The sequence below is a fragment of the Ammospiza caudacuta genome, chromosome 8 (assembly GCF_027887145.1).
Source record: "Ammospiza caudacuta isolate bAmmCau1 chromosome 8, bAmmCau1.pri, whole genome shotgun sequence".
Classification (NCBI taxonomy): domain Eukaryota; kingdom Metazoa; phylum Chordata; class Aves; order Passeriformes; family Passerellidae; genus Ammospiza; species Ammospiza caudacuta.
In genome coordinates, this window is record NC_080600.1 from 16949903 (window position 1) to 16971997 (window position 22095).

At 44.2% G+C, this 22095-nt stretch overlaps 1 protein-coding gene across 1 annotated transcript in view; it reads right to left on the bottom strand.

The window, feature by feature from the left end:
- Positions 1-22095, bottom strand: part of SATB2 (SATB homeobox 2) — a 106078-nt gene that overhangs the window by 8780 nt on the left and 75203 nt on the right. The window contains exon 8 of the mRNA XM_058809526.1: positions 14435-14632. Coding sequence (XP_058665509.1) covers positions 14435-14632 — 198 coding nt within the window. The remainder of the gene's footprint in view (positions 1-14434; positions 14633-22095) is intronic.

The following is a 22095-nucleotide window of genomic DNA, read 5'->3' on the forward strand; positions in this document are numbered from 1 at the left end:
GAGAAATCTTTCCTTGTCTTTGCTTTCCTTTCAAGAAGCTGTGGCACTGCTGTCTGCACAGTTGTTTGAAGAATGTTTACAAATCAGCTTGACAAAGAGAAAAAAAACTTCTGCCACCACTTGACCACAATCATGATCTTATTCTTCAGTAATGCGTGGTTTATTTCCCTTTCCTGATCTCTGTTAATAGACAGCACGTGCCTACACAATAGCCACTATTTTGTCTGTATAATGTTAAAAAAATAAATCAGAAAACTCTGACAATGCAGAACAGTGTCCCGGTGTTTCCTGGGGTAACTGCTCTCCCTCGAATGCTAACTCAACTCTTCCCACAAAAGCTCAGGCACAACTTTCATTGCTGTGCAAGTGCCTGAGAACTGGCTGATTTTATGGGGCAGCATAAACGAGCTCACGCTGATGAACATTCATGCATTAGCTCTGAATTTCCCATCTTGGGCTGGTTCAAGCCAGATCCTTAGGTTCACTGCAGAGTAACTGCAACCAGCACTGGGTACCTCTTTCTCTAATACCTGGCTGCAGCCTGGGAGAGCTGCCAGCAGCTCCTGCCCAGCCCTCAGGTGGAGCTGGCACATCCCTCCTGTGCCCATAGTGGAGCGGCCAGATCTGCTCCGGCTGCTGCTGGCACAAACCAGGGCGCTGGTGACAGAGCGGCCGATGCGGTCAGGAAGTGTTGCACAACCTCGCTGCAGACTCTCTCCTGAAGGCATCGCTGATGGATGGCTCCATTGTCTGGGGATGGGGCACAGCCAGCACAGCTGGCACAGGGGCCAGTTTGCTGCACCCCTGGCAGGCAGGCAGCGCTCTGCTGGCCCTGGAGAAGCCACGCGAGACTCTCTTGACTGTAACCCATGGTAGCGAGGCAACCTCATCCGCAAGGGAAAAAGCAACAGCCCCAGAAACACTGCCCTTCTTCACGGTGATGCTGAGTCCCCTTAAGGGGGACTTTTCACATCTGTGTGCACCTTGAGGGCCACAAACATTCCAGTTAACACTCACCTTCTCCAAAACAAGACCATAAGCTCTGTGGGCCTCTGACTTGCCTCTTCTGTGCTTTCTCTCACAGCCCCAGCAAGGATCCCTGGGGTGCTATGGTGTGCAGAGCTTTGCTTAGCACTTTACACACAGAGCCTGAGCTTGGTTATGGCTAAAGGGAGGGTCTGCCGAAGATTTCTGGTCAATTCTGCATTTCCCCATCCCAGCCCTGATAATCCTAATGAGGAACTGGCAGAACGCTACAGGAACTAAGGATGCAACAAAAGGGCTTTTAGATAAGTTTTCTGCAGACAAAACACTTCGGGTGTCCTCTATGCTTTCTTGTTTAATTAACACTACACACATTCTCCTTTTCTTTAGAAAATCAGAAGAGTATTTGTGGGCAGTGTGAGCAAGATCTTCACTCACAAACCCCAACCTACAGCCATGCTTAAGGTCAAGCCCTAAACCCCTAACTATGGTGGCACGAATGGCGCCACTATAATCATGTTGTTTTCCAGTTACTCAGACCAGGAGTAGGCACTGCATTATTTCAGGAAGGATATGTTTGGATTAGACACTGGATTCTGGTGGGGGGGTAATTATTTGTCCCATCAAACTGTTTTAGGTCCTTACAGATGGCTATTTGGGGTTTCAAGAATACCCAACTGTACTGCTAATTTTTACAATGGGAGCAGTTAGAAGTCAGGAGAACCTGACTGTTATGGTTAGTGAAAATAGCAGATTTGTGCTGATAAAACACTACTCAGCATGTTTTTTGGCTTTTGAGATGTAACCACCAATGCACTTAATAACAGGACTTGTGCAAACTATACTGTGTGAATCAAACACATAAAAGTATAAATATTCCTTTTTTTAGAAAGTGAGTCTTAAAAAGTGCATTATAATCAACTACCATGGTAAAAGCAAAATATCTAGTATTACCACACACACAACTGGCATAATGTGCTTTATTATACCCTTAGCTTGAAACTGGATAAATAAAATTCAAATTACCAAAGTACAGTCTCCTGCACAGATTAGGTCATTGAAAACAGGACGCCTCAGAGAATTAGATCTGAAATCCTTTGTCTTCCTGCTTAAGCTCTAGAAAAGGTGGGCATGTGCAGAAAACAGAGGAAGCTACCCTGGCATCTCAGCCCCATGCTGTTGAGCTCCCTGTCACACTACTCTGACCTGTACCTATTTTACAGATTCTGGATGCTGGTAGAAAATTACTTTATAGAAAGTCAACAGCACGTGCAGTTTATAGTCACAGTTTTTTAGTTCATTTAAAATAAAACAGTTTAATGTAAGGCCAAAGGGGCAGTATTAGGACAGAGCAGAAGATGATATTGTTCTGGCCCTAGGATCCATCCAGCTTTGCTGCTGACTGCTGTGGGGAACTCCATGGACTGCTCTGTCCATGGTTGGCTGCACACATGTAATCGCAGGGGTAAAGCTCACGCTTAACACAAGCCTGCAGCTACTGTAGGTCTGAGTGCAAGGAGCCACAGGCTTTTGCTAGAAATGCAAAACACTGTTCTTTGCTTCAATAAGGTTGGGATTGTGTGGCATTTTTCAGTCAAAAATATTTTGGTCAAAAATGTAGACTGAGTGACATCAAAGTACTGACTAAGTCTACTTTGCCAAACTGTATGCCTAGGGCAGCAGAGGGGTGAATATTCTGACAAAGTTCAAGCAGTTGTTTAGGCATTTTTCATGAAACAGCATATTCTGGTTGCTTTTATTCAGAAAAATTTTTGCTCTTCAAGTTCTTCCTATTTTCTTTCAAAGCATTATGTTGCTTGTTGCTCTAAACTGCCGCAAACCTTTTTTTTTTTAATTTGAACTGAAAATAATAATTTAGAAAGGACCAACATATTTTTTTCTTCCAGCATTTCAGAAATGTCAGCAACCCCTTTAACTCAGCTCAAGCAGTTCTATAGCTCTAGGCTGTACCACCCAAGAAAGAGCAGCTCACTGCCCACCTACCTCCTTCACCATCGCATTTACTAAGGGCTGTACTGACGGGAGCTCTGAAAGAACAAAATGTAATGCAGTTTATAAAAGGAGATGGATGAGAATCTTTTCTATCTCAAAATCCAATAAAGCTTACAATTTTTATTGCATGTGGGAGTCCTTTGGTCAATGTAACACTGATTAGCAGCTTGGCCAGTGAGTCTGATAAAACCAGAAAGTACTTTAAAATATATTCTGGCCAGAGACACTTGGGAGCAAAGTGTGAGTGTTGCAGCTGATGGCCCCAGGGTCACACATGTACCTTGGGATTTCTTCACTTGTTCTGTCCTGTCTGGCTATGGTTTTGTTCCATTCTCTCCAGAAATAACTATTCCAAACCTCTCTTATCCTTCAATCTTCCTAAAAAGGGACTATCATCTCAAAACTATTCCCCCTCACCCTTCCAACATGCATGAATGAAGACAGAAGATTTACAACCTGGTTCAGGCAGGGGTCCAGACTGGACTTTAATGGATCCCAAACATAGCAATGCAGCATTCTTACTCCTCATCTCATTTAAACAAGGGAATACCAGGAATAACATTACTCCAAGTCAGCAGTGCTTCCCTGGTGCTAATCAGGCCATTAAAAAGGCATAAGCAGTTTGTTTGATGCAGAGGGACAAAGAGAACCACAGAAGTGAATCAAAAACCAGGGAAAAATTAGAGATTAAAAGTAATAATACTCCTTTCAGCAAACCACAGTCTGAATGCATCATAAGTGGCTAAAAGACACAATCACTGCAGATCTAGAGACAAAAACATGTCTCCTGACTGTATGAAGTGTAAATTAAATCTGCTCTGATACAGAAGCATTTCCTTCACATGGCAGTTACTCACTGCCATCAGGAAATCCAGACCCTTTGGTGCAAACGAGAACTGCCACAGCTGACCCTCCCTGATCCAACCTGTGGAAAACACACGCTCCAAGTCAACAGTTGGAGGGAAAGGAAGAAAACCCAAATGCGGCAGACTTGCTAGAAGAGATTTCCATGGAGGTTTCCTTCCCAAATAAGCAGATGGTTTCCAGTTAGTCAGGGTCAGGGACTGCCTGTGGTTTCCTGCCTGCTTGCCTTTGTAGCTTATCTGGGCCTCATCAAGATATGCAGTCCGAAAAAATTAGAATGGCCAAGTACAGGAATTAGGGAAACTAAATACAAATGAGCTCTGGTCTGCACTTGTGCAGAGGAGCAGGGGAATGTGTGCCTGTGGGTGGGATGGAGCAGCGGTGCCAGCCCCTCTGCCAGGGCAGTCACGCTGGGCTGCAGCCCTGCACATCTGCAGGTGCCAGGTCAGGGCTCGTTAATGCTGCAGTGCCTCTCCAGGCACCAAAGCCATGCCTGACTCCATCCAAAGCACCCTCGGCAACAGCCCAGCTGCTTTCAAAGTACCCCTGACGTCAGTTTACAACCTGCCTGCTTTAACTGTGGTGCCGCTGCCCGGCAGCAGCCCAGCTCCATGGCGTACTCCCAGCCCAGCTCCATGGCGTACTCCCAGCCCAGCTCCATGGTGTATTCCCAGCCCTGCTCCATGGCGTACCCCCAGCCCTGCTCCAGGGAGTATTCCCAGCCCAGCTCCACGGCGTACTCCCAGCCCAGCTCCATGGTGTATTCCCAGCCCCGCTCCATGGCGTACTCCCGGCCCAGCTCCATGGCGTACTCCCAGCCCTGCTCCAGGGAGTATTCCCAGCCCAGCTCCACGGCGTACTCCCAGCCCAGCTCCATGGTGTATTCCCAGCCCCGCTCCATGGCGTACTCCCAGCCCAGCTCCATGGCGCATTCCCAGCCCAGCTCCATGGTTTATTCCCCACCCCGCTCCATGGCGTACTCCCAGCCCAGCTCCATGGCGTATTCCCAGCCCTGCTCCATGGCATATTCCCAGCCCTGCTCCATGGAGTATTCCCAGCCCAGCGCATGGCTACGAGATTTGCAAAGCTCCGGGCACACACGGGCTCTCGTAATGCTGTGCATGGGAGCAAAGCAAAACTCCACCAGGAACATATGCACAAGCTGCCATATGGAAAGGGCATTCTCAAATTAAACCCTGAAACCCAGATGAGATCTGAGAGAAGGACAGTTTCACTTAAAGGAAATGTCTGAGGTCAACCAGCAATTAACTGAAAGGTTCTGATTGAATACGCTATTGACTGCGCTCACATCAGACAGCTTCCTGTTTATTATACCTTATGGGCTGTCTAGGTGCCAAGACATTAAGCTGTCAATAATCTATTAATACTAAACAGCTCCTCCCTCCACACTCCCCCCTTGCAAATCCTCTTAGGCTAAGAAACTGCACTAAAAAGATGGAAATTTTTGAAGTGAGATGGAAATTAGCTTTTTAGGGGATTTCTTTGCTTGGTTCCAGCTGAAAGTACAGCAACATTCATAAACAATATAACACGCAGTCTATAACTACATGGAAAAAATTGTGTTAAAAAAAAATCAGCCATGATTGAGACCATATCCTGAAATCTGGCTTTCTTTTCCAAGACATCTTTAAACAGTCTAAGTTAAATTTAATTAACAATTTACAACAAGGAGAGAGAAGTTATTTAAAGACAGGCCTACAGGTCCTTAACATTCAGTGTCTGGGAAACAGTTGTATATAAAAAAAAAGTTTTAATGAATTTAATAGAGAAAAGCACTTTAATTAAATGCTGTCAAAGAGGATTGTATTAATGACTGCACACAAAGGAATTTAAAGCAAGCCAAGTATATTTAGCAAATAGGAAGTAGGCTTTCAGAGGCTGCAACTATTTATGTTTCTGCCATTGCAATGCATCTAGGAGATCGTGTTGCCAATTGAAAGCAGTTATGTTATTAGATATGATTTTATTTATTATGGATTATTAAAATTTCAAATGCTGCAGGGAATACATTTATTTCACTTCTCAAATGAAAGAACAAAGATATTTCCTCCTTGTTCAGTAAGAGGAAAAATAGGAGAGGAAATAAATAATAAATAATAATAATAACTTAGCACTTAACTAGTAAAGTGCTGTCCAGACAGATCTTTTTATGGGGCTTGTTGAGTCCTGAAATTTTAGTGTGTCTCTTTCTTTCTGCTACAACTGGATGGATTCGCAGTTGCTACCACAGCTTCCCTCAACACAGCACAGAAAGAGGAGACAGCTCTTCCTTCTCGTGGGTACAAGGGCCTTCTGTGACACCCTGTATGGTTCAACTCTAAGGTACCAAATCCCATCAAAATAAATCCTGGCTGTGAAGCTTTTGCAAGCAAGACTGAGAATACCAAGTTTTTTCAGATCTAACCATGAGACTTAGCCACATACTGCTCATAAAAAGCCAGAACAATTATGGCTCTGCACTAACACTTTGTGCACAATGTGCTCACTTTCCTCAACAGCCGCATGATGGAACTTGTAGGAGGAAGGAAGGGGCTCTTCACAGCTCTCTGTGCCCATGTGCCTTGGACTCAAGTGTGGCACATCAAATGGCCATGGCTTAATAATCTGAGGAAAAAGCAGCTAGAAAATTCAAGGGTGTCAACATTAGTTTGGACTATAATGGCACAATAGTATAAAACAAAATTTAGCCTCAACTGGAAACAGAAAATGTTTTTAACACAAATTAAATGAGATGGCTGCATCTGTAATATCCAGAATGTGTTCTGTGATTTACCACATCCTTTCTGCCATATGTAATGGTAAAAGGTTAATAATGATTTTAGATGATTCAAACTTCCAAATGTTCCACCAGAGGCACCTTATAAATGCTTGTATTCCTTTATTTCTGAACACCAAATCCTTTTTAAGTTAGACACCACAATGGGAGTTATTCCTAAATTACTGGTTTTTAAATGTACTTGTTTGTAGTTAAGATTTTCATCTTCTCATTTGCAACGTGAAGAAGTGAGTAGAACTGGGAGAGAAGTCATTGGAAAGGAGGCACAAGGCAATACCAACTTCCTTTCACAATGTGAGTAGCGTCATAAATGATGAAGTTTAATTTTCTAAATACATTATCTGATTTTTGTTTAAGACTTTTATTAAAGTCATGTGTGATGTGTGTTGAGAATGTAGCCTTTGTTGTTCCACAGCTAGGGATCTTGCAAACAGCTTCACTTTGTCTGTGCCAAGATATTTTGGAATATTCTTTGAAACACTGTAAGCATAGATGACTGTGAGAAAAAATATGTGCTACTGTACTTCTGGATACTTCATGAGAATAGTGCATGCACATGAAAACACTTCTTTCAATCTGCAATTCCTATAAAAGTCCATACAAACATGGAACAACATACACAATATACTGACCATGAAAAAAAAACCTTATCTCTGCACACATTACAGTCTCTGGGTATTTCCAACCATTCAGAGAACCAAAAAAAGAAAAAACAAAAGAAAGACTGGCCCTGAGCAAGGAGACTGACCATGTCTGTCCTGCTCTGTCACAGCCTAATTCCCAGCACTGCCTAGAAGCTGCACCATTTCCCTGGAGGATGCTGTGCAACACGGAAGGAAGAGTAGCTCCTTGAGGGTGAAGCAGTGCTAAGTGCTCTGGTAGCACTATTCTCAATGGTTTCCCTCCCCATGTAATTTTTATAATTGCCTATCTGCAAAAAAAGACCAGCTGCAATGATCCAGGCCTCTAACTTTATCCTAAGATTTCTGTAGAGAGCCTGAGAATAAAATGTTGCATACAGCCAATAACCTATAAACATTTACACATCTCTGAAGCCTGATACTATAATTTATGAACAAGTGTGGGGGACAGAGAGTAATTAGGAAGCATTAAAATTAAATTAAAAAGAGCAGTATTTTTAAATGTAAAAATTTTCAAATGTAAATGGAACAGAGGCTCATCTAGTGGCTTTTCAGCCTTCAAGGTTTGCCTGCTGGCAAGCTTCAAAGGTTATGTGAATTTAAAGAGCTTTATTTAGTGATGTTGCTCTCTATGTTTGCTCATCCTCAACCTACTACAGCTCCTTACAACACTAGCAGCTTAGCATTTACAACGGGGCCAGGACTGTAAGAAATGAGGACTAAATCTGGTCAGATTGTGTGTGAAAGGCAAAAGGGTGAGACAACAGGGGCCAGAGCTACAGTGATGTCATTTGCTAAAACGACAACTTGTCAGAGCAACACCAACACAAACCACCACCCTGCTGCTCACTGCCAAGTCTCAGCAGCCCTAAATCTGCACATTCACATTTTAGGGGAAGCTTCTGCCTGGAGCATTTTGCCATGGGAGCCAGGGCAACCCAAGCAGAGCTGCTCTGGGACAGCCTCACAGAAGATGTACCCTCAGAGTCATCTTCATTGTAAGATGCTGCTGAAGAAAAACACTACTCATATTCTCAGGGCTCCTTCATGTCCCACCTCATTCCTGCCCTGTCCTCAGCTGATTCTGGACTAAACAAAAGCTGTCTGGGAACAGGTGTCACTGAAGTGGCCTCATGGTTTCAGGTTCTGTACAAATGTGAAAAGGATGTACTATTCTGACTAGACTCAACTTGCCACCACAGGAAAACTCGAAACTCTGCAGTTTACTTGATCTCCCATTTCTAGGGCTAAATGGAGCAGTACTAAACCTAAACTAATTTTAGAACAGAGGCAGTTTGGCTTTAATTGCAAGTACACTCCCAGCTATCATTCAAGGGGAATAACAGGCCTAATGTTAATAAAAATCAGCAGCATTTTCAGCCACATTAGATATCCACACTAAGCAGAAACAGCTGAGATGGTGCAGTAGGCAGGTTTGGCTGTAGCAGTCACAGCTCAGTGCTGTTCCCTGCAACTGTGGCAACTATCAATCATAAGAGCATCCACTGGATACTTCAGAGCCAAATGTAAGGGGGCTGTTGTCTGATTTGTGCCTCTGTTGCCTCTGTCAAACTTGTGCAAAACTCCTGAACTACTGTGACCCATCAGAAAAATGGTGTGCACCAAGAGGATGGAGAACCAGAGCATGCAGCCACAGCTGGTGTTTCAGAATGCACCATCTCTGGCTATAGGGCATAGGTACTGGAGAAGCATGAGAAAGCAGCTCAGAAGTGGAAGATGCCTGAGAATTTTTTTTTTGCATGTACCACAAGTTTTAAAGACAGTTCCTTTACCCCGACCCAAAAGCAGTCACACAGCAGTAGAGATAAATGCATCTTGAGTGGCATTTGCAATAAATATTACTTTCAGTTTTAACACTGCATAGAAACAGAAGTTACATAGTTTGAGACTTTTTTTAGTGATTTTTAATTGTTTAGACTGAAAGGAGATACTGAAATTGACTGTTGTCTAATTCTGATGAGAGAAAGAATAAAACTCCAAGTACTTAACAACTAAAAAAGAGAGATATTCTCTACTCACAAAATTCACAGACCTCATTCTGACACACATTTCCCTCTGTAATTCTCAATCTAAGAAAAAAAAATCAAAGTGAAACCCTCCCAAACCAAAGCTCTGAGCATTTTGAGTGCAACAAATAACCTACAATACAAGTTTCTCTTGAAGTCCATCTGGATTTGCTGAATACAAGTTGTGTCACCAGTCTTGGCCACTCCTGTCTGAGCAGACATCACATCCAGCCATGGATTAAAGAACTGGAGAGTCAAACAGCAGTGGGTATCAAGCTATGGTCTGTATTTTGGGAGCAGAGAAATTATCAAAAAGCAAAACTATCACGGTGCAGCCATTAAGAATGAATCACAGGGCACAGCATCCCTGCAAAAAATGTGTATCAAAACAGTAAGGACCAGAGTCAGAGGGCTAGCACAGTTTGGGAAAGTAATTTTTGTCCAAGTCTCACAGACAACTCAGTCCTAATTTCCAGCATGCAAAATCCCCTGATGTAACTCAGACAAACACAGCAAAACCTCACTGTGCACATCATCCTAAGGATCATTAAGCCCACCATGTTACCCTATGGAATAACACAGCTTTGCTTCACTTATCATCTAAGATTTCCTAAGTATTATTAATTAATATTATTTTTTAAGAAATTTCAAGTCTCACTGGTTTTTCCATCTGTGTGCTATGCATTATGTGACCCATGAACTCCAAGACATTATTTAGAATCAGATATTTCATTAGGAAGCACTACTGTGGTGTTCATCCCCCTCTTCATTACTTCTAGAAAGAGAATATGAAATTAGTTTCATTGGATTGCCATCGCCACTTGCCTTGACCCATTTTTATGAGGGCTCCATGTTCTGCTCTTTTGTATTTCATTGTTATTTCTAAAATACTCATTCCCTTCTATCTCTCAGAAAATTATAAAATTAGTATTTAATTTACTTCTGTGCTGTGTTATTTTCTGCATAGTTAAAGAGAGATTACAATGTTTGCAGTGAACACACAATACAGAAGAGCTTTCCTAGAGCTTTTTGCTATGCCTTTTTTTATTTACTAATGTTCCTCCACAATTTATGATGTGAACAATTATATACTGCCAGATTTGTCTAAATCAAAGCTTCTGAGAAATAAAAGGGTGAAGGGATGTCATTTTTAAAAAGTGACAAAAGTAATAGTGTATCAGAAAGCAACATTTGATTGCTCTTAAATACGTATATACCTACTAGCTTCAGATCTACTTGTCAACTTAGAGAAAATGTGAGGCAAGGCTCCCACATTCTCTGAATAGAAGGTCCTTTGCTGCAGTGGTGGCTCATTACTCCAGAGAACCAGCTTACCCACCCGGACACTCCAGAGATAACAGCCTGATTCATGGCCCTCCCAATGGAGTCAGGTTTCTCTGCCCCAGCAATTAACAATGAATTAGCACTATATTAAAGTTCCAGTCAAGATGGTTACTCTCTGGAGTGGTCACCTTGGACACAGCAGACAAACAGTGGGAGAAGGGAGAGAAATTAGATTTACTGTGTCCCAGCATGTCTGTAACAAACACGGAATCCCTGGCTGGCAATGGGAAGCAGCTGTAGGCACTTGTCAGCATTAACACTCCAGAAAGATCCAGTGCCAGCAAACAGCCAGGGAATGGTGGGATTTAGCAAGGGATGGAAAGGAAGACAGGGAAGGAAGGCTCACCTCTGCAGAGCAGGGAGCTAAACACAGAAGCAGGAGGACTGCTTGCTGCAAAGGGACTACTTGGCACACTGCGAAAGGCCAGGCCAGATCAAAGGGCCAGCCAGGATCCCACTCCTGCTGGTAGTGGTGGGAGAGGATGAGAACACTGCAAAAATGTAATAATGCTTTCCAGGATACCCTCTCACCCTCCAGGAACCTGTGGCTCAGGCACTATGTAATTCAGAGGTGATGTCCTTAAGCTACCCAGCTAGCAACAACCTCACTGCTCTTCTTCCTACCAGCACATTGCTATTACACCACACTGCATGGAATGGAGGGAGAGCCTCTTAATGGACACCTCAATTTCCTTAAAAACCAAAAGAGAGGCTGTGCCAAGCCCAGCCTGCATGCACAGCAACATGTAGGTGTAGCATGGATGCCCCATAACCAGCGTGTGAAGGAAAATCCACACTCTGACACCTCCATATGGCCACACCCAGTGCTGCCAGAGAACACAGCCACGTCACAGAGCTCCACAGGGCTCACATTTTATGACTCTTCAGCACAATAACACACAAATCAAGTATACAGGGAGGAATTTTTTAAACACTCAGCTTCCACTATAGACATTATTCATTTCAGAAACAGTGAAATAATTGATTAAATGGATTAATATATGCCCAATGGAAAAGATGTAATGGAAGAGGGAAAAATAAACATGTTTGGTTTTAAAACTCTGAAGCTAAAGCTAAACAGTGAGGTGCAGGCTAGTAATACCAAACCAGTGAGAACAAGAATCTCTCACAAAGGAAACAACAATCCCTTAAAACGTGAAGAACCAGCCTGTGTCCAGCTGATCTCCTACAGCACAACTGCCCCACTGAGCACACCCTGCCTTATAGAAGACAGAAACCATACCAGGCATTGGGGTAATTCCCTCACCTGAAGCGTCCCCAACCCTGTAAGCAGCAAGTGAACTACACAAAACCCATCACGATATCTTTGCCATTTCCAAGAAGCCATACTGATGAAAAGACTGCAATACAGCCACATCTTTTGCCTGGTCATGCCTCTTGTGATGATAGCTAGGATATTCTTCCAAGTCTGACAGGGGGATGTCCCCAGCCCAGACAGGGTTAAGTCATGGTGGCTGGTAAGTCTGGCAGCAGTGTGGGACAGCCTCTCTTTTCAGGCTCTCCCAGTCTCTCAGCTGAAGGAGCAGGACACTCAAGCATCAGAGAGAAGTTACCATACACACACCTAAGCCATCAGAGCAAAATGAAAGATGGGCTGGGCAGAGAGAGAGAACACAGGTAAGATCCTGCCTGCTTCTATGTTACAGGTCTGCACCTGCTGTTATTCACAGCACTGCTGCTTGTATCTCCTTCAAAGGGCTGTCATTTTGCTATCAAGGTTGCAGGTAAGGGCTTGACTTAAAGCACGCTTTTCCCCAGCAAACCTGCAAAGCAAAGTAGGTCGGTGACTGCAGCTCTTGGATGTTTTCACCCCCTGCTAGAATGCAGCCAGGCACTGTGGCAGACATTCTGCACCCGCCACTGCTTTGAGAAGGAAATGAGAGTTGCTTTCCCACTTGACACTACAGGGGGAATTTCAGATAGGCAGAATGTAATTACTTGGCCTGGAGTTCAGCCAGGAGCAGGGCCCAAGACCCCTACCCTTATGTAAAGTGTCACAAAATCTCCAATGACTGCAAGTGTGAGGACCTCAGCTTTACATCTCTGGCTGCTGTCATTGGTTCTTCATGGCTAATTACCTAATAGTGACCCTTGCAGCAAAGCTAAAAATCAAACCTTCCTTCTCAAAACAATTCAAGTCCCAGAGACTGAAAACTATGCAAAAATTACTTAGTCTTGGGTATCTTTTGACAGTAGGGAGCAGGTGGACAGCAGACCTTCTGTGCCTGGCACTGGTAGCGTGTCACTCAGAAACCTACTGGGGTTTTTGGATGGGCAAGCATAGCTTTAAAACGCAGCACCCCCAAAACACAAGCCTACTGTACCAACTGCATACCAGTCTCCAGAGTTTTGTTGTATGAAGTTACCAGCTGGTTCCATTTATTTTTCTTCATTTTTCATATTTTGACTGTAATAAATAATTAATCCATGGCTTTGTAACTTGCTGACAAATACAAATGCACAGCATTCCAACACACTGTAACATGTCACTCACAAGAGCCAACCTGCATGATGCAGAAAAGTGATGTGCAGAAGGCTTTGGGAAGTAGGCTAATCATCAAGGTCACTCTCAAGATCCCAGGGAAACTTTTTGTGCCCCTTAGAGGATATTCCCACTTGCTGTGGGCATCAGAACTGGGTTAATATGTTTAAGTCTACAGAGGTCTAATTGTCTTCCACATGTTAGCTTGGCCCTTTCTTTACCTATTTGCAGCTTCTTGATTACAGGATCCTATAAACTTTTTGGGACATGGAAGACAAAACTTGCTTAATTAATTACTTACAGGGCTTCCCCTTCTTTACAGCCCTGAGAACCTGAACCCAAGGAAACAGTTGTTTTTTTTTTCTTTTAGGCAAAGCAAGGAGAAAGAAGTTAGCAGAAGAGACAAAAGGGACTGAACTAAGCAATAACTAATCTGAGTGAGACCTACATGTTTCAGATAGGCAGGACAAGACAGAGAAACCTCCCACCTTTAGGAATAAGGGAGCAAGACAGCAAGACAGCTGGCAGCCATGGTAGCAGCATAAGAGCAGCAACAAAGAAAAGAGGCTGAATGCCAAGATTCACAGCAAGAGAAGCAAAGCAGTGCAATCCACCATCAAACAATGGGGAGAGTGAAGGTGGGAGGAGGAACTGCAAGATCATCAGAGAAATTCACAGTACCGACCACCCCCAGAGTGGTCACAAAATCTGGCAGCAAGTGAATGGTACTGAGTGCCAGGGGCTGAATTGGAGGGCTGAAGGGAAGCAGGGCTGCTGTGGAAGGTGTTGCCTCAGCTTTTTCGATTGAAGAAATGTCTCCTGAGCCTCTCTTGGCCATCTGTAGATGTTTTGAGTTTGTGACATGCATTACTAGTTATTAGGAACACACATTAATCTGATTTTTCTTCTGACTAAAGCTGGAATTGCAAAGAAGAGAGTCTGTATTTTCACTTGATTTTCTGTACTTATATTTGTTGTTTTTTTTTTTTTTAATTCTACTAATACCTGAGACAAGATTAGAACAAGGGTGTACACCCAAAAATTCATACTAGTCAGAAACGTAGAGAGGAGCAAAACAATCCCAATGAGGCTGTGAAATGAAGACCCATTCCTCACAAAATGCTCAGCGTGGTCATTTCAGAAGTACTTTTAAGTTTCAGTCAATCCATAAAAAGCCCATCTCCACGCTGCACTCTTGATCCCCCCTGTGTTACCCCAGTCCTCCCACAGAGACACCCTGAGGAGACAGAAGGGCTCTGACCTGCACAGGCTCGGGGGTGAGCTGCACCACGTGCTGCATGCGCTCGCTGTGGTGGTGCCTGGACTCCTCCTCATAGATCACATCCCTCTCGTGCTGGGGAAGGTTCAGGAAGCGGCGAATGGTGCACAGGTTCTCCCAGAGGGTGCGGTTTTCTGGGCTTGGGTTTTCCTTCCAGCGCAGCAGTTCACACAGCCAGCCCTGCAAGGGTAGAGTCAGCACAGTCAATTCACCAAGCACCAAGGAACCAGATGTGAACAGGAGGTCAGCAAGACCTAAAGCTCTGGGCTCGAAGTTTTGCTGGTCTCATCTCACACAATAAACCCCCACCACCCCAAGCTGCCATTTGGTCTCGACAAATCCACGATATATTCTATTTCCTGCAAGTTGGAAAAACTGAAACAAGCAGCAGTGCTTAGCAAAAACCAGTGTCTCGTCCTCATCATATACACAGCATGTTCAAAATGTTCAGATATAAGTATTTTTCCTACAGAAAAGCAAAGATGAAACAGAAATGCTCCTCACTTCCATTTCAGAGCCCCTTCATTTCTTCATCCAAGCAAAAGAAAAGGAGACATAACTCCTGAGCCTTGCTAACAATCCTCACTGCAACCTGCAGCCACAGAACCAGAAATTCAACACTACTCCAAATGGCTAGCAGAATATACTAGCAAGACATCTGATTTGCTGACACTGTGTTGCACTGATTCCCCAGCTCCGAACCCCACTAAAATTTTTCATCTTTAAATAATAAAATCTAAGAGAAGATGCAGCCTTACATAAAGGGAACCCTGGAGCATCCAGCACAAAAGCAGAAAACAGAGTCATGCAGAAGTTACTAAAGATACCGAGACACTAGGCAGAGGTAACTCTAAACCCAACTACAGATAATAGTAAGAGCATATTTTATTTGTGCTGTCTTGTTTAGGGTTAGTTTGAAATGCCTTTAAAAGGCTACTGCTATATGGAAGGAGCTGTAGGACCTCTCCACAGGCACCGACCGCTCAGACCTCTGAGGTGAAAGCATCTGCACTCCAGGAAGAGGAAATGACCCTGAAGCCCAGGGGCAAGGACAGCCAAAGGGCAAGAGCTGCTGGGGTGAGGACAGCCCCGCGTGCGCCGAGTGTGACCCGGAGTGCCCAGCAGGTGAGCCGGGGATGGCGGCTGCTGCCGCTCCTGCAGGGCCTGGGGACACAGCCAGCTCCGTCCTGCCTGCCAGCAGCCGGCCCACCGGGGGCTGGGGACAGTGGCTCCCCTCCTGTGCCTGCACAGGAGATGCAATGCAAATGACAGAAGATGAGAAGATAATGCCGAGGATGCTGTCAACGCGCCTTACTGACTCCTGTCAAAATATTTTACCTAGTAGCTTTATAACCCATCATTTTCAAGCTACAGCTCAGCATTCTGACACCATTTTGACAGGCACCTTACAATACCTAAAAGACAGCTTGATCAATGTTAAAAATGTTTGGTACAAGAAGTAGCCAAAATTGTGTTTTTCTGAAGTGACCAGAGCAAGCTGAACAGCTGGGTTCATTACCAGCCCACGGGGGGGGGGGGGGGGGGGGGGTTTTGGTATTGCTTTTTTGTGTAACAACTTGTAAGCCATTGACAACTTCTACCATGCACTCTAAACCCCGTGTATAATATCATAAGCTGTTGTTTGTGTTACTCTCCACTGTGTCTTCTGCCTTCACCCCCCCCAAAAAAGGCAAGATTTGATTATCTCCGCTGCATCAGCCAAGACAGCAACACCAGCTGTTCTCATTGTGCAGCCTCTTCCTCACGGCCTACATGTTAATAACCTGATCATTCCATTTTCTCCTTCAACTGCCGGCTGCAGCACAGTGAAGAGACAAAAACCCAGGCCCATCTGCAGCAGCTGTAGGCACTGAACTGTGAAGCCACCAGGGATTTATAAACTAATCTGTAACACAACACTGCCTTGTTTTTACAAGTGAGAGGCCACATTTGTGCAGACCTGATCTTTTCTTGCAATAAACTTGGAGGGCTGGGGGGGCAAGGATGGAAACAAGATATATGATAATTTACTTAAGGAAAAAACCCCTCTGTGCTGTATTTTCAAAGTGTTTTGATTGGTATTTGGGCAATCTCTCAGCCAGGTGAAGTCTGCATTTTAATGTGGTTTGGCCACATCCCTTACCCTCAATTGTCCTCCTTCCACAGCTCAGAAATCCCCCAAAACTTGGTCTCTTTTAGAGAAACTATAGGAAGAAAATCTCCCAGCTCCGCAATGTTTTCTCAGGGGTTCCTCCATATTGAGGAAATAATTTTTGAAATGGAAAATAAACCATCTGTAGAAAAAAACAATTCCTGTTGTTCCCGGTTTTCAGTGATCTGAATAACTCTCCAACTGAACTCTTTCAAGCTGTTTCAAGCAGGTATGTTTAACACCTCCTGGGAGATGCTGCAGAATGAAGACCCATCATGTAGCAGAAAACACAGGATAAGCCCTGCACCTGGTGGAGCTGGAGCCCATTGCTGGGCAGACCTGTGAGAAGATGGGGTGCCTGGCTCTGGCAGAACCCAGGCCCAGCTCGGCAGGGCCAGCTCCCTTCCCAGGGCTGGACTGGGCCGGCCGACAGCGACTGCGGCGCTTTGATTTATCTGTCCCGTTATAATCAGCGCTCATTACAATCACTTAGAGCAACACTACAGGCCTCATTACGGACTAGGCACTCGCTGCCATTAGTCTTTAAGAAGGATAGTGCTCAATTTGCCTGGCAACATGCGAGGTCCTGACCTTGGAGCTATTAGGGAAAAGATTAGACTGCAGTGTGACCATGTGTGCAGACACGAGCAAACCAAATTAATTTCTGGCAAAGGGAGGCACCAGGCAAGGACCCCACCATCGCGAGGACACCTGAGAACTTCTCCATTCCCCAAAGGAGATAAGCTAATGGCACGTTTAAAGGAGCCTGGTTCTGAAGGTGAAGCACATCCGTGGTATTTAGAGAGATATTAATCCAGTTTCCCCACAAAGTATTTGCTTGGCTGATCAGATTAAGGGATCTAGCCTTCAACAGCACACCCCCACCACAGCAGGCCCCAAGAAATCTGTGATACTTCACAGCCTCAGACATATTGCACCATGTGTACCCAGCTGCTACAATAATTAGCTTATGAATGTATCAGCTGGTTCTGTGATTTTTATAAATAATAACTAACCTACAGAGCAGAAAGATTTCCACGAGCCTAATATTAGCAAGAAATTGCAAGGTGCACCTAACTGAATTGTCATTGTGCTAAATGCCCTGTCTTCTCTCATGTTGTGCGAGACTGGATCTCCCCCAACACCATTTATAAGTATTTATTTTTGCAATGTATTTGTGTCAGCTTTCTTCACAAGAGCCATTATTCGCTCACCTCCACACATACACACGCATACCCACTGCGTGCATGTGTACATTTATCTGCATCAAGTCTGTACTTTCGCTACTCTTTTTCCATCCCTTCCTCTCTTTATTCAAGCATTCATTCAAGACCCTCTCTATCCATCTCTGGGGCTGTTTATTAGGCAATAGCTTTGACTAATACATGAGAAAACACAGCGTGCCGCAGCTTACTCACACGTTCTTTATGGCTGCAAGTAACCGCCTTCCCCATGCACAGATGAAAAGTCTGCATCGGCTTTTTTAAATTATTTATTTAAATAATCTTAGCACGCCATCCAAGAAAGTTTTGCAGTACCAGGCAAAAAAAAAAAAAGTGTAAATGTCAAATAAAACAGTGACAGATGACAGTATTCTCTATTGAATAGCACCGTTTCTTCGTGCATGTTCAATGAGAACTCATGAATTATTAATACACAAAATCTCCTTTTACTGTTAAAAGTCTCAACTTGGCATTTTTTGGTTACAATTTTAAAATTTTGTTTTATTTATTTCTTTGGGGTCTGTGTATGTTACACAGAGCTTTCCAGGAGAATTATTTCATTTAAGAAATGCTAACATACAGAAACTTTTGGAGCTACAGCCATTCACAGTGAATCTTCATCTATAGCTACATTTATTGGCATGAAGAAGGAAAAGTGAAGGAGACACTATCTCACCACCTTTTCCCCCACTCACCCACAGCATCTGAGCTCACTGCATTGCAAGTAAATACAACTTCTGTGAACATATTCTGAAAAATCTAGCTAATACTACACCCCTCCCCAGACCCATAATACACTGTGTTTCTGGTCCTGCCTCCTTTGCACATTACAGGTCTTGCTCCACCACACAAACAGCCCCCTTGGCTGCCAGAGCTACCAGGGAGCTTGATACACACCAGTGTCAATATGGGTGCAGAATCCAGCCCTTAATGTCTGTTTCTAAGGTTCTCAAATGGCAATGTCTTCCATTAAAAATAAGAGGAGGAAAAACAGCACAATTAAAAGATGCTTTTGGCTCTACATTCAGGCACACCCAGGGCTTGTGGTTTCAAGGAATTCTGCTCAGAACTTCCTTTATTTCACCCCAAAACTTCCAGAGGCATCAAGAATGCAGCCCAATTTAGCTCATTAAAGAGAGCTGCAGAGAAGTGGTGGCCTCTATTTTTGTTTTTCTCATGAGACAAGATAAACATTTTCTAAGCATTTTGTTTGATTAAAAAAATAATATATTAATGTCCTATTTTTAACCTCTCTGTCTTCCAATCAAATACATTTCCACATAGCTAAGCGAACAACAACAAAAATCTGCAGAAAGCCAGCCATTCCCATTGTGCTTTTATGCTGCTAAAGAAAAAGCATGCTTAGAACACCAAAGTGTGAGGCCTGGCACCCTCAAACTCCCTCAAGGACAGCAAGCTGGTGCAGCAATCCTGAGCCATATCTCTGTCACTTATCCCAGAGCCCTGTTAGCAGCTTGACCCTTTCACTTTCGCTGGGCTTACCCTGGAGCAGGGCACCAGACGTACCAGACTACAGTAAGGTCAGTTTTCCAGCACGCAGTACAGATGTGCACAAACACACTGACCCCCAAAACTGCTTCCTGCAGATCTGCTGCCCTGCAGCCTGCCAAGGACCACATTTCTGACCAAGGACAAAGAAGGCACATGGGAAGAGCTCAGGCTCACAGTCATGCTGGGGTACAGGTCCGTGTTTACACTTTGCCAAAAGCCACTGCAGGAGGTGGCAGTTGGGTGTCCACGGTGACTTAGCCACAGGCAGCTGTTCTGCTTTGAGCACGGATAAACCTGCAGCTTAACTGACCTTGTGCTTCCCTGCACTTACATTAAAATTATTAACAGTAATAACAACAATAATAACAATACAGTTAGTTGCCTGCACTGACATTTTCTAGGGTCTCCAGTGAAAGCATGAGTAGGCAAATGAAGAGGTTTTTAGTAAGAGTGATTCAGGAATAAATCTCAAAAATAAATGTAAAAGGCCGTTTCCTCACCCACATCATCAGTGCAGAAAATGTCAACATATGTGACAAAAGGAAAAAAAAAGCAGCAATGATTGACGCAAGTCTTGGAAGATTAGTAAAGAAATGCACTCTTCAGAGAAGGCTCCCTTCCCACATGGGATCACAGGAGTCCTCTGGCCAAACTTCCCCAGCATCTCTTCTCTCTGCTTAGTTTGGGACTCCACAGTGCAAAATGAGCTAGATAATATTCAGCTCTTGTTCCTTAGTCACCAAACTCTCTTACCATGAATCCAATAAGTGTCTATTAAAATAAATAAACCCCCTAATGATTCAAGATAACCTAATCAAGAAAGCTGAAATGGATAAAAGACTAACTGTAATGGAGAGTTCTGTCATGGCTTCAATGAATTCTTGATGAGGCCGGGGGAGGGGGACTGAACCTGAGAAGCTTTACTTGGAGAATTTTGATATAGTTCAAGGTTAATCACTCAACAGTCTGGATTTTCTGAAATGCTTGGTACCTTTCCTCCCCAGAAAATGCAAAGCACTTTCATGAGGGCCAGTTTCTCACTAGCCTCATAAAGCATGAAATGATAAAAAAAAAAAAAAAGGAATGAGACATGATTCCTGAAGTACCTTAGATTCATGGGAACACCAAGTCTGCTTAGAGCTCCTGGCCTCAGAGGGAAGGATGCTGTGCACTGAGGAAATATCCATCATTCCAAGTTCAAACTGGCTTCTCCCCACACTAGAAAGGAAGTGTGGGCTTGTGGTTAGGGCAAGCAGTCCACCAGCAGCTCCTGGGTCTGCCAAGGACTCTGAGAGCAAAGTCCCAGCTCCACAACTGTCCCTTATTCATTCAGCTGCTGAGAGGCCAATGCACTGCTGCAGATGCTGTCACAGAATCACAGACAGTTTAGGTTGGAAAGGACCTTTAAAGATCTCTAGTCCAACCCCTTACAATGAGTAGGGTCATTTTCTATAGATCAGGCTGGACTCTGAGCAACCTGAATGTTTAAAGGGATGGGGCATCTGCCATTTCTGTGGGCAGCCTGTCCCAGCGTTTCACCACCCTCATTGTAAAAAGTTTCTTCCTTATATATCTAGTCTGAATTTACTCTATTTTAGTTTCAAACCATTTACTCTTGGCCAGTCACAGCAGGCCTGGCTAAATAAGCCCCATTTAAGTACTGAAAAGCTGCAATAAAGGCTCCCTAAACCCCTCCATGTCCAGGCTAAACAGCCCCAACTCTCTCTCTGCCTGACTTCACAGGAGAGGTGCTTCAGCCGCTTCATCATTTTTGTGGCCCCTTCTGGACTTGCCCCAACAAGCTGAAGTCCCTCCTGGGCTGGGGACCCCAGAGCTGGATCCAGTACTCCAGGTGGGGTGTCACCAGAGCAGAGGGTCAGAATCACCTTCCTCAACCTGCTGGTCAAGCTGCTTTGACTGCAGCCCAGGACAGAGTTGGCCTTTTGGGCTAAGAGTGCACTTCTGTAGCTCCTTACCAGCTTTTCACCTACCAGCATCCCCAAGTCTTTCTTGGCAGGGCCCTTCTCAATCCCTAAATCCCTCAGCCTGTGCTGATACCGGGGTTGCCCTGACCCAGGTGCAGAAGACTGTACTTGGCCTTGTCAAATCCCATGAGGTTCTTATGGGCCCACTTCTCTTGTCCTGGATGGGGTCACACTGTGATTTACAAGTCTGTGAAAAAGAAGCTCTAGTCTAAAGATACACAGAAGAAATTCTAAGCTCAGTCAAGGAAAGAAATGTCCTTCTGCATTTCCTCCATATGTGACAAGAACATCAACATATCAGCACAACAGATATGCCCCAGCTGTAGAGATTAAAAGCATCATAAAGAAGGCACTGAGATAAGGCTGTAAGAGTGCCCTGTATGCAAACACTGTACACACTCCACATCTTCACCACCAGCTGCTTTTTCTAGCGGCTGTTCATCATCACTGGAAGCTAATTAGTTTAAGGCCAAAGAAAACACCTATTATAAGCTAAATGGGAGAGAGAAGGCATCCCATCCTATCAAATGAATACAAGGGAATGTAAGTTGGGAAGGAAACAGGAAGGGATGAAATGAATGGTTTCTAAAGCTAATCCTTCCTCAAAGTGCCACTGCTCATTCCTCTTGCAGTTCCCGTACCTCCCTTTTGGAGGATGAGCAGGAGATAAGGGCATGGGAAGGTAGCCATGGTGTGGAGTCCCACCTAGCCTGGGATCCTGCTGTGGGCTAACACTTTCCTTGGCCAGAGAACTGGAAATGAGGCAGGTAT